The sequence below is a fragment of the Penicillium griseofulvum genome, assembly GCF_001561935.1.
Source record: "Penicillium griseofulvum strain PG3 chromosome Unknown contig_78, whole genome shotgun sequence".
NCBI lineage: Eukaryota > Fungi > Ascomycota > Eurotiomycetes > Eurotiales > Aspergillaceae > Penicillium > Penicillium griseofulvum.
In genome coordinates, this window is record NW_024467421.1 from 67,011 (window position 1) to 81,869 (window position 14,859).

At 47.2% G+C, this 14,859-nt stretch overlaps 5 protein-coding genes across 5 annotated transcripts; 2 read left to right on the forward strand and 3 right to left on the reverse strand.

Annotated features, from left to right (window-relative positions):
* Positions 1 to 27: 27 nt before the first annotated feature.
* Positions 28 to 1,221, reverse strand: mep20 (uncharacterized protein; the record flags this gene model as incomplete). The annotated part of the gene is made up of 4 exons (XM_040795896.1): positions 28 to 295; positions 354 to 482; positions 536 to 947; positions 999 to 1,221. The coding sequence occupies 4 exons, from the start codon at positions 1,219 to 1,221 to the stop codon at positions 28 to 30; spliced, it is 1,032 nt and encodes a 343-aa protein (XP_040651462.1).
* A 2,014-nt stretch (positions 1,222 to 3,235) lies between these two features.
* PGRI_081830 (uncharacterized protein) lies at positions 3,236 to 3,961 on the forward strand (the record flags this gene model as incomplete). Its single annotated transcript, XM_040795897.1, has 1 exon — positions 3,236 to 3,961. The coding sequence occupies one exon, from the start codon at positions 3,236 to 3,238 to the stop codon at positions 3,959 to 3,961; it is 726 nt and encodes a 241-aa protein (XP_040651463.1).
* A 704-nt stretch (positions 3,962 to 4,665) lies between these two features.
* Positions 4,666 to 5,460, reverse strand: PGRI_081840 (A4/G1 family peptidase; the record flags this gene model as incomplete). Its single annotated transcript, XM_040795898.1, has 1 exon — positions 4,666 to 5,460. One exon carries the CDS (start codon positions 5,458 to 5,460, stop codon positions 4,666 to 4,668), a length of 795 nt encoding a protein of 264 aa, XP_040651464.1.
* A 1,752-nt stretch (positions 5,461 to 7,212) lies between these two features.
* PGRI_081850 (uncharacterized protein) lies at positions 7,213 to 8,515 on the forward strand (the record flags this gene model as incomplete). The annotated part of the gene is made up of 4 exons (XM_040795899.1): positions 7,213 to 7,434; positions 7,488 to 7,660; positions 7,712 to 8,021; positions 8,075 to 8,515. The coding sequence occupies 4 exons, from the start codon at positions 7,213 to 7,215 to the stop codon at positions 8,513 to 8,515; spliced, it is 1,146 nt and encodes a 381-aa protein (XP_040651465.1).
* Positions 8,516 to 13,061: 4,546 nt separating this feature from the next.
* Positions 13,062 to 14,723, reverse strand: PGRI_081860 (putative alpha/beta hydrolase; the record flags this gene model as incomplete). The annotated part of the gene is made up of 1 exon (XM_040795900.1): positions 13,062 to 14,723. The coding sequence occupies one exon, from the start codon at positions 14,721 to 14,723 to the stop codon at positions 13,062 to 13,064; it is 1,662 nt and encodes a 553-aa protein (XP_040651466.1).
* Positions 14,724 to 14,859: the final 136 nt, after the last annotated feature.

Here is a 14,859-nt window from a genome sequence, read left to right on the forward strand (position 1 = left end):
TCCATTAGGGGAAATTGACCTGGGACACTAACCATTGGCATACAAGGCATACGAGTCAGCGTTCATCACAGCATCTGCACTGCTGAGGCCTGTCGCAGCATCATATCCGTATCCCAAGTCATCAGTTCCAGGGCTGTAGACTCCTGGAGCATGGGTGAACTCGTGAAGAGTGGTGGTTGCTTGATCTTGAGCGTGGCATTTGTTAGCCAATGCTGGGAGGTCGCTGTAGTAGATATCGCAATTGGCGATCACGTTTTGAGATGGCAAAGTGTAAGCCAAGACATTGGGCTCGCAGCTGTTATATTTGTAAGCCATGTATGCACATAAAGGCTCCACCGATAGGAGTTACTTACTATCCCAAGGTGTCTGAGCAGTAGTACTTGGTAGCAGAGACTGAGCCCGCCTCCGCTGCCACAGCCTTGAGGCGATTAGCCACGACCTTGCGCGTGGCGGTGCTGGTAGTCTTGAAGTACTCTTGGAACCTATCAGATGCTGTTAGAATGATTAATTTGCAATGGAATGGTATCTAACATACTTGGATGCAGATCCAGAAGTAGCAGCCGTGGCGGCAGCATTTGCGAGCTTGACAGTGTTCTTGAGAGCAGTGTTAAGAGCAGACTTCTTGCTCGAATCACTGCAGGATTGAAGGGCACGACGATCGAGCGGCTTGATAGCCTTTAGGACTTGGGATGCCTTGGCACCGTCAACCTCGATCTTGAGATCATTGGAACGATATGGGAGATAGCCAGTGACTTCACCATCGGTGACTAGGGGCACCAGGCCGGTAGACTGGAGAGTCAATGGACCTCCACCCGACAAGTCAGTGGTAGCGGCAATGTCGAATTCATCCTCGAAGGTTTCTCCTGCAGCAAGGGAAGTAAGAGATTCCTTGGTGAGACCCTTGAGGACGAATCGACGCTTGATTCCCTCGAAAGCGACCTCAGCATCTTATATCAAATTAGCATTAAACCGATAGTGCCCTGGAAAAGTTTAGATACCGTTCTTGAAGACATTGACCTTCTTCACCGGTGCGCTGTCACGGAAGAAGTTGAGATGAACAAACGTGACATCCTCGTTGCCAGCGTTCTTCACGACAGCCTTGATGCGGGTGTCGCTGACACGGCTCAAGGTAATATCGAGGGCAGAGGTGTTATCGGTATCGACTGGCAAGGCGTTCACAGCCAGAGCCAGAAGTGTTGTGGAAAGGGCGGCAAAACGCATGATGCTCAGAGGTCGAAGGACTCGAAAGAAAGGTTGTAAGTCTGATGCTTCGGATGCTGATGGAATAAAAAAACCCCCGTTCTCGAGAAGATGTCGACTGCTTTATAGCTCGCTGACACGAAGTGAAACGTCGTGATTTCCTTTCTCCTTCATCTCTCACCGCTGCCTAGAAGGACAGCAGAAGAAAGAGGGTGGTATCTTCTCTGCATGAAACACCTTGATCACGCCAAAAGCTAAGCTTGTATAGGACTGAGACAGGAGACCTGCGGACACGGCAGCGCGGGCAAACTCGTCACTGGTCGAAGATATCTTGAGATAGCTAAAAACCCAGTGGCAGATCAGCTGGTAATCTTGTCACTGGTTGAAGATATCCTGAAATGGCTACATCTTCAGAAGATCATCACGGATGTCATCTTGGCCCGACGGAAACCCGCGCCCCTGATGGACCGACTTTAGTGAGTTTAGATGCCTGGAGGCTTATTCAAGCTGCATTTAATTCCACATTATGCTTGAAAAGCGGGGGCTGTTCGATATAACTCCTCACGATTGCTTCCAAATAAAGAATAGTTTGGCGCTAAAAGGAAGCTCCTAGGTGGACCCTTGTGTTTTGGCTAAGGTATGAAATTTAAGTATAAGGACATTGAAGATGATTATAGAAAACAAATACACCACCATTGTTAGAACTGGAAAGCAACGACAATGTAGAAATATTATGCCTGGTAATCATAATGACAATAAGCAATAAGTCATATGTTTCAATGACCTGCAAAGCCCCATATTATGCCAAGCCCTAAACCCTGTGTTTGACGTCGGACTCCGGTGCCAAGATACCACCCAAGACGGCACAGAAGTCTTGATTTGATAAATAATGCTTAGTCCTTGGCCTTTAAGAGGGTTAATGTCCGAAATAGCCAAGTTAGTAGAGGCTTGGCCATTGTGATGAAATGCCTGTCTAGATAAAATGCGATGCCAAGTTTACTAGGAGTGTTGCACGGAGTCCCGGAGGAAATGCGGTAGAGTGTCCTGTTCAGTCGACTTGGCGTACAATTTAATAAACTTGATTGGACTGAAATGAGAAATCGTCACCATGATCGATGTTTCTAGATATAAGGCGTGATAACAAACCTTTGACACCCTCAACCTCGGGATACTACCATCCACTGTCAACTTTTCTAATTACTCCGTCTCTTTTTCATCCTTTTCCTCTCACAACTATTTTATATTTGGACGCAAATATGGAATCAAACTTGAGTTTGCAGGTCACATTAGCCCCCCAGGCTCCGATCTTAGCACAAGAACCATTTGCTCTACCAATCAAAGTTTCTGTTCACAATGCCGCAGATTCACCAGTCACTATCTTAAGATGGGGTACCCCATTAGACCCTCAGGCTGGTGTCCTCGGTGTTTTCGAGATTTGTGACACATCGGACCAACGGAAATTGTCAATTCCTACTATCATGGTATCACGCAAGCTACCTGCCTCTAAGAATGATCTCGTTGAGATAAGAGCACGTCAAACCCTTGATGTAACTGTCAATCTGCCGGTTGAAGGACTTGAAAAGGGACATGAATATTCTGTTCGGGCACAGGGAATTTGGCATGCGGTGTGGCCAACTGAATTATCCAATGTGACTGTATCCCAACTCAAGGATAACGAAGGTGCCAGTCGTGGGCACTTCCTTTCTGAGGAGTCCTCTGTGAGCATTGAGTGAGCTAAGAGTTTGATTGGATGCTTCAAGAGGAGCATGTAAGGAAACTTAACCGATTGCTATGTTCTACGTCCTATGATCTGTTCTATGTATTCGCTGGAGAATGTGAGGCCAATCTAATTCTACTATTATTCACATGAATTTCTGGGAGATAACAGTTCTGTATCACATCTTTCGGGTTCCTTCGTATTACACAATTTGACCAAAATTGAATACCATGTTGATTATATATTAAAGTCCACTTGTCACTCCAGAATGGAGCTTCGATACTCAAATGTTCACCAGGACACACTCCTCTATACGACATGTCTTCCTATAAACGCCCCAGCCCACAGGACGATGCTAGAGCGGTGTTCGAAGTTCTGAAACGGGGTGGTATTGCGATTATTCCGATGAGCGTTGGCTACGGAATAACCGCCATCGATCCAGACGCAATAGACCGGATTTTCCGAACGAAAAGGCGAGAACCACACAAGCGACATGCAATGGTTGGCAATTACTTTCTGCATCAAGATGTGCATGTTCTTCCCCCCAAGGAAGCCGGCATAGTCAAACTCTTGACCGTGGACTTGGATCTTCCACTCGGGGTTGTTGCGCCGTATCGCCATGACCATCCTATTATTCAAAAGCTTCCACCAAATATATTAACACAGAGCATCGTTGAGGACACTCTAGCAATGCTGATCAATGGGGGCGCTTTACTAGACGAATTGTCTCGACTTGCTTCCCTAGAAAAACTTCCTCTGATGGGATCATCGGCTAATCTCACCGGCAAGGGAGCAAAGATTGTCATCGAGGACATCGAGCCAGAGATACTCGAGGTAGCAGATATAGTTATCGATTATGGGAGGCAAAAGTTTGACCATCCTCGAGCCTCTTCTACCATGATCGATTTTAGAACAATGAAAGTTGTGCGATACGGAGCTTGCTATGATGTGGTGCAAGATGCTCTCTGCCGATTTCATGGGATCAGAGTGCCAGACGACGCTGGAACGTTGACTCTTTCGTCACAGGCTTCTGCAAATATATAATATAATGAACTGATTCCGGCATGCGGCCCCCCTTGTAAGCATATGATAGGCGAAGTTTTACACACCAAAAAGAGAAACAGAAAGAAGAAGAAACCAACGAGGAAGGAGGGTGGGGAGCTGAGATTGTTTGTATGTTCAAGGAACATGTTAGCATGCATTCTGTTCAAGCTGAAATTGAGTAAGTAGAGGTGGAGCTCACATTATATAGGAACGCCTTTTCCACCTTCTTTTGCCGGCGACCTATCTAAGCAGAATGATATCTGAGAAGATTACTAAATATACGACTGGAAAGACCACTGAAAGGACTACTGAAAGGACGTCACAAGGCCGCTTATGCGGCCTACTATTCTTATTATTGATTTAGATTCAGATTCACTGTTTTGATAAGGTGTTGTTACTACATCTACGAAAGCAAAGTGTTTAATGGCTTACGGAAGCCATAGGGAAGGTGCCAGCCTGACTCCTTGCATCAATGGATCAATAACAAGGGAAGCGCGTTGGGTGTCTGTGAGCCGTCTGACAAAACCTGCTGTAAGATGTAGATATTGCACAAAAAGCACGAGGTATGGTGAAGCACATAGTATTTAATGAAAAGCACAAGCACCGAAATAATGCAGCAATATTGGGTAACCCAAGAGTCTCACTTGTTGTACCGGAATGATTTGGAGAAGAGTTTGAAAAATTTACTTGGTTTGTTGTCGAAACTAGACGTAACTAATAGTGACAGTGTTTCCGTCAACAAAAGACGATGTGAGAATCCGGTCCTGATAGATGTCCATTACAGTAGCGTTCGACGGACCATACGTATTCCTACCGCGTGTGGCAACCGCATTGGAGAATACTACGGTGCCAAAGTCGGCAAAGGGAGCCAATGCGTTGTTTATGGAGAAGTCCTCCACAATCCATTCGGCATTGAACTCGCACAGGCTACCACCGAGGCCACGAGGGAATATATGCGTCACAGATACGCCTGTGGATAGATTCTCAACAGTAACAGAGCCGGAACTTCTCGAAGTTGCATTGACGGTTGCTTTAATAACATCTCCAGGCAAGATCTGGACATTTCTAAAGTCATGGGCGTAGTCTGGATACCATTCGTACCACGCGCTGTACGAGGTAGTGTCCCCTTGGATGCAGAAATCGATTCCTGTTTGTAGAATGGCTGTGTTGCAGGTATCGCCATCAATTCCAACCCATGCAGAGGCACAGTAATTTGTGTAGGAATTAGCACCCCTTGGAAGTTGGGGGACAGGAACTGTGATCTCTCCAGATACCGAAGTGTATCCGGTACCAATAAGCACAGCCCCGGCCCAGTTTGAGCTATAAGTCTCCTGGGACGAATGGTTCAGATAGAGGATATCTGAGGTACCTGGATTATAAGGACGGCTTGTGCGGCGCGTGGCTCGGGCAGATCGAGTCGACTGCCGTTGAGAGGTGAGAGGAGAGGCGACGACAGAGGTAGCGAGTAGCGCTGTAATAATTGTGCAAGTGGACTTCATATTTAAAGTCTAGATGTTGAGTCGGTAAACAAATTTTCCGAGTATTATGAACGAAAAGAGAAGTATGAGCCGAACAAAAGATTCACACGAAACCCGACGTCTATATAGGATGGCGGCGAATATGTGTTAAACTTAGATAAGTCTATATTAGACCGAAATACATGGATGACATATTACAGGATAAGTGACTCTGAATGTAACATGACATTTAGGTAAAATAAAGACAAAAGCGCAGATGATCGCTGTCGGAGACCGATGACCAGTCGTGGTAATGAAAAGTGCCAGCATTATTTATTTGAAAATATTTAATATTAAAGGCGTTCCTTGCATATATGCTTGTCACACGGATCTCGGACTAATATATAGTTAGATATATACCGATGTAGGGTAACAGTAGACTCTTTCTTTATTAGTATATGCTGGTACATGCGATATGTATAGATAGCATCTTCAATATACATAGCATGATTTAAAATAACAAAGTAAGATATATGAACATTATTTTACGTTGGGTTACTTTTGGATCCTTGTTTCTTCCCTGCTTTGGCTTCAGATCTATCTACGGGTCTCTCGAACAAGGTTACAAGGGGTTGTGATAGAATAATGGTGGCTCACTTATAGACTCTTGCTCTCCCCCACTGATCGCTCCTCATATTTCTCTTCTTCACTAAACGAGTAAGTAAAATGGGTTGGATCTTTGGGTCTATATCTCTCGATGAACCCCATTCGAGAGATATGATTGTAGGAACTGTATAAATTGGTGCAACGTCAATAGAAAGAAGAGATTTTGCGAAGTACGTCCCAAGGTCGTAACATTGTACAAAAAATCCTTTAATTTTCTTCAATATAGAAAATTTTGAGCGCTTCCAAGTCTGTATAAGTTCGTCTTGACAGTAAAAACAACTTTATCCCTAATATAGTAGCTCATCCGACTACTCACCCTAAAAAAGAAACTGTCCCGATTGCTGATGTCATGATGACTCAGCCTTCCCCGCATTATCTTATCGGCTTCGGCACTGAGATTGTCCACCCATGCCGACACCTTTTTTTCCCATTCAATTCGCTTTCTCCGATCTTCTTTCGCTGATGCCTACAGTTTGACCCCTGGTGGTTCATGTCCATGCAGGGTCTTGGACGCAATGGCCCGCGTTCTAAGAGTGGTAGGAAATTTTCACTCGCTTTACTGTATAGCCGACTAACCCACTTCTTGGTAGGCTGTAGTACCTGCCGCCGTCGCAAGGTCAAGTGCGGGGAAGAGAAACCAGTTTGCGCAAGATGTTCATCTCTGCGACTCAATTGCGAATGGGGGGTCCCAGTGAAACGTGGTAGAAGCACGCAAATTCGACATCTCGAACCTGCACCGGATCAGTCAGACACTCAAGGCCGAGTTGAGAACCTTGTCGGATTTCAACCAGATACCATTTCTACAAACCTATCGCCGGTCTCTTGGGCACCCGACGCTCTTTCCGTTGACACTTACGACCCTGCACTAATTTCAATCCCAATTTACGCGTCCTTGAATGTCAATGTCGCCTGCACCAATTCATTGACTCTCACCTCTCTTGATCGACAATACTTCCAGTACTTCCCATCTTCCTCGCTTGTATTTTACTACATGAAGGGATGGAAGTGGAGCGGCCTCTGGTGAGACTTTCATGGCTACCGCCCACTCAAGACTCGAAGATTTCAACCGGCTAATTGGACGAAAATAGCCACCTTTACGAAGGCCCAGCTACATCAAATAGAGTCATAATGCGGATGATATTGGCAATAAGTGCGTCTGATATGCACCGCAATGGGCTAAATATGCACTCTCAGGATCATGGTCGGTACCATTACAGCCAAGCGGTCAAAGAATTCAGGCAACTACTTGAGACACCCCGCCAAGTTTCATTGGATGATGTTGAGACGGTTTTCGCCACTGTTTTTTTGATGATAGCATGGGAGTGGCAGTTTGGACACTCGGTGCGCCACGTAAGAATGCACTCATGTACTGACCAGAATTATCATTGGCTAACGCATTCCAGCTTCAACTCCACCTCCAGGGCGTCCGCTCGCTTCTGGAAACACACCCGCAACTATTCCGCATCAAAGATGTGAACGATATGTTCTTGCCCCCAGGAATCAATACATCGACCAATGATACCGTGACTGTAGCTAAGGTCTCCTTCATTCCGGAGCAATTTTTGTTGTGGATTTTGTGAGCTTTTTTTCCAGCCGTTATAAACGACTACGCCTGACGAAGGGACAGATACATCGATGCTAGTTGCCGCCCCATTGGTCTTACCGAGTCTCTCAACGATTATGTGGCCCAGTCCGGGAATCCCGCTTTGCAGCCAGACCATCTTCATCGCTGTGCTCGTCTCTGGGGCCGATGCTTCTGGGGCGAGCAGTACCCCGATGAAGAAGTTATGGACGATATTGAAAACTATAGAGCTCTAGAGCTATTGCACGCTGGATTTTGCCTACGCCATCGAACTTGGAAGGTTCTCATGGAATCCGTGGCTGGTACCACCGGCTGCGCCAAACTTCTTTTCCGCGAGATGCTCGATATCCGAGAAGTTAGTAGAGGTAGCCCCCAAAAGTTCGAGAGAGTTACTAATTGTTTGATTAGAAATTCTCCGACCTTTTTATCACCTCCAGATTTGCCGGTAGAGTTTGGGTTCGACGTACACTCAATACCATATACATGGCCGTCTCCAACTTTTACGCCCAGGTACTTCTCCACCGTCGCCTTCTGTGCGTTGATGCTTTACCTATGGGCATCCATCAACAAGCTCTAGCAGGAATCATTGAGATTGCCCGAAAGCAATTTTTGTCTGATCCGAAGCTCCTCAGGCGCTTACATTTGCCGCTGTTGATGGCAGCGATCGAAACTAATGATGTAACGCATCAAAGATGGCTCCGTCAGCGTCTATGGGAATTGCGCCACTTTCATTCCGAGTTTACTTGGGCGTATGATGTGGCCGAGCAGATCCTGGCTCAGCAAAACGTGAGCCAGGGACAATATGTCAACCTGGCCGAATATTTCCTAAAGCGTTTTCACGCACAGTGAAGCTTGCACTTACATCTATCTTTGCAGAACAGCACTAATGTCGTAGTCACTCTTCACACCTACCTAAGTATCGGCCGCCTTCCTTAATTTGATCCCCCCTTGAACACATTAACCTTCACCTTTGAACCGATAGAAGTATAGACATTCGTGAGTTTGGTTACTCTAGAGCCATATTCAAACCGAAGAGATATGTTAGGCGTAGCTTTGAGCCATGAACCGACGCTATCTAGACGAATGTCATACCACCCTGTTCCTCCCTACAGTCTGCTGCCAACTGAGCTGGATGCTTGACTAGAATCCATGTGCCTAATGTAAATTTTATTTAGCTGTTATCCTTCATTACCAATATGGTAATCCAACATACCTTTGGCGTTTGAGGAACCCAGCAAAGAACTTGCCGATTTCAGAATAATCACCTAGACCCATAATAGCAGACACATCTAGTAATCCGAAAGTGTTAGTTATAAGTAAAATATCTCACTACCAGGCATTTGCTTACATTGATCTGGGCGAACAATAATAAGAGCGCCTTGTGTCGGGTCAATGCCAAGGTATTCATATGCATGGCCATGGCCGTCGTTGTAGCTGTTGTCGTCGTAATAAATTTTGTGTAGGTCTGAATATTCTAGGTTAGGGATGGATAAAGTAAAGATTAGAAATCCGAGAACTATACCTCTTGTTTGGTTCTTCCCAGAGATTGGATAAAAGCACTCGGGGATCTGCTCAAGCTCAACACCATGGCGGCTTCCATGTCCGATCAAAATGATCTCGATGAGACTGTCAATATCTTTATCCCTCGGGGTGAATGAGTGGATGGGCCCATCGGCCGCGCTCAAGTATTCCCCCAGCTATATGATGGATTAGATAAAGCTCAGGTAAGGTGGTGATAGTTGCAAAACATACCTTGTTTAGTTTTGAGTGGTTTTCTGGTACAGTGAGGTCCCCTATGAAGGCCATGATCCGCCATCGGCCATCGGACTTGAGAGACTTCATGAGCTGTAGGGGCTTCGAGTCACAGAATCGCACCACCTGCGCGCTGGGCAGTCGCATACCCACGGCCACGTTAAAGGCAAGCTTGGTCGATTCCAGTGTGGTGATAGGAGAGACCTCATACTTGGCTGTTAAGCCTGCGGTGTATTTGCCAGATTTGATGAAGCCTTCTTGAAACTCGGCAGGAGAAGTTGAGGCACCTGAAGAAAATAACTTGGAGAAGAAACGATCAAATTCAATTAGATCAATGGCCACCTTTTGACGTTCTAGGACGTAAGTCTCCAGAAGTGAGGGACTAGACAGACCAGTCAAAACTTCGCCGAGCTTCCAACCAATATTGTAGCCATCCTGTAAACTGACATTCATACCCTGACCAGCTTTGGGGGAATGAGTGTGGCAAGCGTCGCCAGCGAGGAAGACCCGGTTATCCTTGTGGAAGAAATCGGCATGACGTTGGCCGATCGCGTATGCAGACCACCAGACTGTCTCCACGAAATCTACCTTGTAAGGATGAAAGATGCTTTGTGCTTGGGCCTGCAAATCTTCTAGCTTCACCTCCTTCGGGATGGTTCCTGGGGGAAGTTCAATGTAGAACCTCGTAAGGTTGTGACTATCGCCTTCACGGGGAATAATCAAAATATTTCCTGATTGTGAGCGGATAGTAGACTTCTTGCGAATGTCAGGGAAATTGGTTCGGGGCACCATGTCCATCACACCCCAGACGGCATCACTACTGTCTCCGATCATTTTATACCCGAGGGCTTTACGGACAATGCTGTGTGCCCCATCACAAGCCTAATAATTGGGTCAGAAAGTCTCTAAGCCTTTTAAGAATAATGAGCACCTACCAGTGCATATTTTGATGCAAATATTGTCGTATTTCCGTCCTTTTCTGCAGTGACTTGGACTGGATACGCGTTATAATCATCGGCAGAGGCTGTATCGACTTTGACGTCGGTCACATTGTAGCCATAGTCAATTTGTTGGTCATTGTATTTCTGCATCAACTCGATTAGGAGCCCGTTGATACGTGCCTGATTCAGAATGACGTGAGGTTGGTGTGATAGACCTGGCTGGGTATCCGCTGTCCGTCCTGTCCGCTTGATGGCGCCTGTACCATTGTCCGCCCAGAAGTTGACCTCTAGAACATGGTAGGCCTCACGAAGAAGCTCTTCCCCAATTCCAAAGCTTTCAAAGATCTCCACAGTACGACATTGTACACCGTCGGCTTGACCCATCTTCATAGGACCATCCCGTCGTTCTAGTATCTTGCACCGCACCCCATACTTGGCGAGCCAGGTTGCAGCACAAAGACCAGCAGATCCACTGCCACAAATGAGGACATCAACTTTCTCCATTGTTTAAATATATGGTGTGTGTAGTTAGTATATTTGGTGTCTTTTATGGTGAGTCCGGGATGTGATCCGGGATGTGATCCGGACCTCGGGATGCGTTCCGATAAGGGAATGGATATGACATTGGCCTCGGCAGTCTTTATATTTCTCGATATTATAGCTTGTTTAATTTATCGGGAGACAAGTTACAGATATGCCGATTCTCTTTGTTATATCCATTTGGTTTCTCATATCCAAACACAAGGCGTATGCATCGTTAAGTCTGGTCTAAATCATTATATAATGCTCATCCTTCCGCCCAAATACCAAACCGAACGCCAGCGCTGGTACAGAACTTGCATCAAATCTTACAAAAAGTACTCGCTGCGCCCTGGACGCGAAGTTGGAACATGTCGCTGGTCATCGCTGACTGCACTAAACAGTTTGAAGGTGGGTTTAAGATCCTCCCCGATTTCACAAACCGAGGCCAGGTTTCCGCATCGGTAGCAGTAGTTTGGTGCACTCCACACAGTGACGACATTTTGGTTGTTAAAGTGGTATTTGTAGCCCTCGTTGACCAGCTGATGAGCGCGTGCAATCAACGAGAGATCATTAACATGGCAGAACTCATCGGCCACTCTATCTCCGAATAACCATCCTAGAATTGTCAGCTATGTGTGTCCTCCCCCAAAAAAAGGATAATTCCCACCTGCTCCACGAGGACTGACAGCCCATGTCTCCACATCATCTGGGTCAGACCATACGAGATCACAAAAGGCACCCTCATGGGGAATCTCCTGTGCGCGGGCTACCACACGGACTTGGTCCAATGTGCGAATTTCAGGGCTCAGACCGCCGTGAACACACAGCACCTTGCCATCAATAATGGCCCCCAATGTCATGAAATCGAAAACCTGACAGCATGCTTTCCATACTGAAGCACTGCCATATTTTTGGAAGCATTCTTCGTAGAAACCGTATACCTGGGTAATTTGGCGCGACTCGTGATTACCACGAACCAATGTGACTCGATCGGGGTATCTAATTGACGTTAGCAGTGAACATTCTCATCTACAAGGTGTCACTGACTTTGCTTTGAGACAGAGTAAAAGCGTTAACGTCTCTAGACTGAAGTATCCACGGTCCACGTAGTCACCCAGAAATACGAAGTTACGGTTAAGCTGGAGATCTTCGGATGTACCACTGCCCGATCGGCTTCGTGTACTCGCATTTTCCTCCTCATCATTGGAATTCACGTTGGGGCCGCGAAGCTTCTTGCGAATTTTGGGGTCTGAGATGCTAGAGGGGGGTTCGATATCGGCGGAGGTAATCACGGAGGGAGATGTCTTCGGAGGGTCCAGTTCTGTACCGTCAGGCATACCCCCGGAAACTCGAAAGAGTTCCAAGAGGTCGTAGAATTGGCCGTGAATATCACCACAGACTGTGACAGGTGTCGATACTGGTTGGATATTTGATTCTGCCTACAGAGTCAGAATAGATAAATCAAGTCCAGACAAAAATTCACTTGCCTTCCATCATGTATTCCTTGACTATCTCACAGAGCTGCTTCATATGTGGCTCAGATAGATACTTGCAATCCTTGGCTGCCTCCAGCCACTCGTCAGGGCCCGCATTGCGCTTAAGTTTGGCAGGTCCCGGTTGAGGAATCTTGCTCTCAGGCATGATAAAAAGAAAAGAATTAAGGAAGAGAAATAGCGAAAGAGAGTGAGGAAGTAGAAGACTGTCAAGGAGGAAGTGCAGTTGTGTTTCCCCCGCAAAGCTGAATTTCGCCCTTGGCCGCCTTCGTCTGCCGAATTGTCGAGCTCGACTTTTTCTCCTTTCTTTGTTTACTCCACGATTTGATACAATTTGATTCTGTTTATCTTTTATATCTTTAATTCAATGATTTGACCTTAGTCTGACTCGTAACATACAGTTGACCCAGTACTTCGAACCACCCGATCATGGTTCACGGCATCCTCGCGACCTTCGCCATACGGACATTTCCTCGAGACGATATAGGAAAGTCCTGAAAAGGAGATCCGACGCCTATCCCCCCGCATACACATTGCTAGATCCGATGTCGCGATTTGATTAGAATTATACTCCATACAAGCAGTTGAAGGGGCGATACGCGGTCATATCGGGTGGATGTTCATGAACATATTCAACATGGGGGTATACGGAGAACGGAATCTATCTACACGCCCATAGAAATGCAATCAACCATCAATTTTAGTGAGGAACTCAGTCACAACTTCTGCAAATGCCACAGGCTGCTCCACCATGGGCAGATGTCCAGCACTGTCGATGATCTTAAGATCGGCGCCACCACGTAGGTCCACTGCCATTTTCTGCATTGTTTGGGGCAAAACACCGTCATTGGCCCCAGCAACAAATAGGCCTGGCACAGTGGCAGCAGCCATGCGCTCGCGGATATCGTAGGCACAGAGGGCCTGCACGCTATGGGCAAATCCCTTCAAGCTGTTGGTGCGCACAGCCTCCTTGACGGCTGCAAGAACTTCGGGCTGGGTTTGATATGATTCCGGCACGAACCAGCGACGGGTGGTGACCTCGGCCAACTCTTCGCCTACAATGGGCTCCTTGGTGTCTAAATCGGTAGAGCCTTCCTTCTCGCAGATGGCGACACGGTCGCCCCATGCCTTGCGGTTGGATTCCGGGGCGGAAGAGTTGGTGTCGCATGCGATGAAAGCTCCGACGCGCTCTGGGTAAAGGAGAGAAGTGTTCAAAACGGTCACACCGCCCAAGCTGACACCGATCAAACGAGCGGCCTTGGGAGGCACACGCAAAGCCTCCAGCAATGTAGCCAGATCGGAGGCCAGCAAATCGATGTTGACAGGCTGTTCACCACTCTGCGAGCGTCGGCCTCTAGTCAAATAGCGCACAACACGATAGCGCTGGTTTTGCGGATGGGCAAAGAAGGCGTCAACAAAACGATCCCAGATGCCCCAGTTAACCAGGATGGAGTTACTCAGTACCACGACGGGCGCATGGGGGTCAGTGCTACCCTCCAGTCGGTAGGGGATTTCAACACCATCAGAAGTGGTGATGAACGACTCAACAGCCGGGCGAACGGTCGAGGGAAATGTGCGGGTACGGCCATCATTGGAGTTCCAAGGTCCGATGACATCCGGGGCAGCCAGCGAAGCGAGCTCACGGGGAGCAGGGCCGAAGGTGTAGTACCATTCATATACGCGACGCTTCTTAGAGGTGACCACCTCGCTCATGAGACGCGATCCCCAAGGGGTATTCATGGCGGCCTTGTGAGCATCGCCTCCAAGGCCATTGATGGGGGCATACTCGTGGAGAGTGAGTGATTCGCGCGGAGCGGCGGGATCAATGGCCGCAGTGACAAAATGACGACTCCGACGCCATCCAGGCACACGGGAGAGCATCTCAAAGTGTTCCTCGCGGTACCATGTTTCCAAATCGGCTTGTTTGGTGGGATCAGGGTGAGTGGCAACTCGGACGGCGACGAGGACACTACCCCGGGTCTCGGCATCTGTATCGGCTCGATCTTCTAGTGGGCGGAAGTTGGGATCACGACGCTCATCCATTAGATCATACAGTAAACGGCCGACATCGATTTGTGCCATAGTCTTCTTCTCCCGCTCGGTCTTAATCAAGTCGGTTCTTAGATTCAAATAGGTCTCGCGGGTCAACTCGTCCATGTCGGTAATATCGTACAAAGCCACATATTCAGGCTGCTCTCCATCTGTGGCACGGAAGCGAAAACCATTGGTGATAAAGGGCAATCGCAGACGCAAAGGTCCATGTTCAGTGTTGTACCAGTCGTGGAACTGGGTATCTGGCAGCGAGGCCCTGGGCTGCATTGTCACGTAGAGAAGACCGGGAGTAGGCATTATGAGGATGTAATGAAGGGAATCAATTCAAAATATTTTAACAAATCTAAAAGATCTAAAAGACCTGAAAGATGCTAAAGACATAATTTTATATATCGGCATTCTCAGAATTGCCCCTCATCCGGGTGAAGATAAA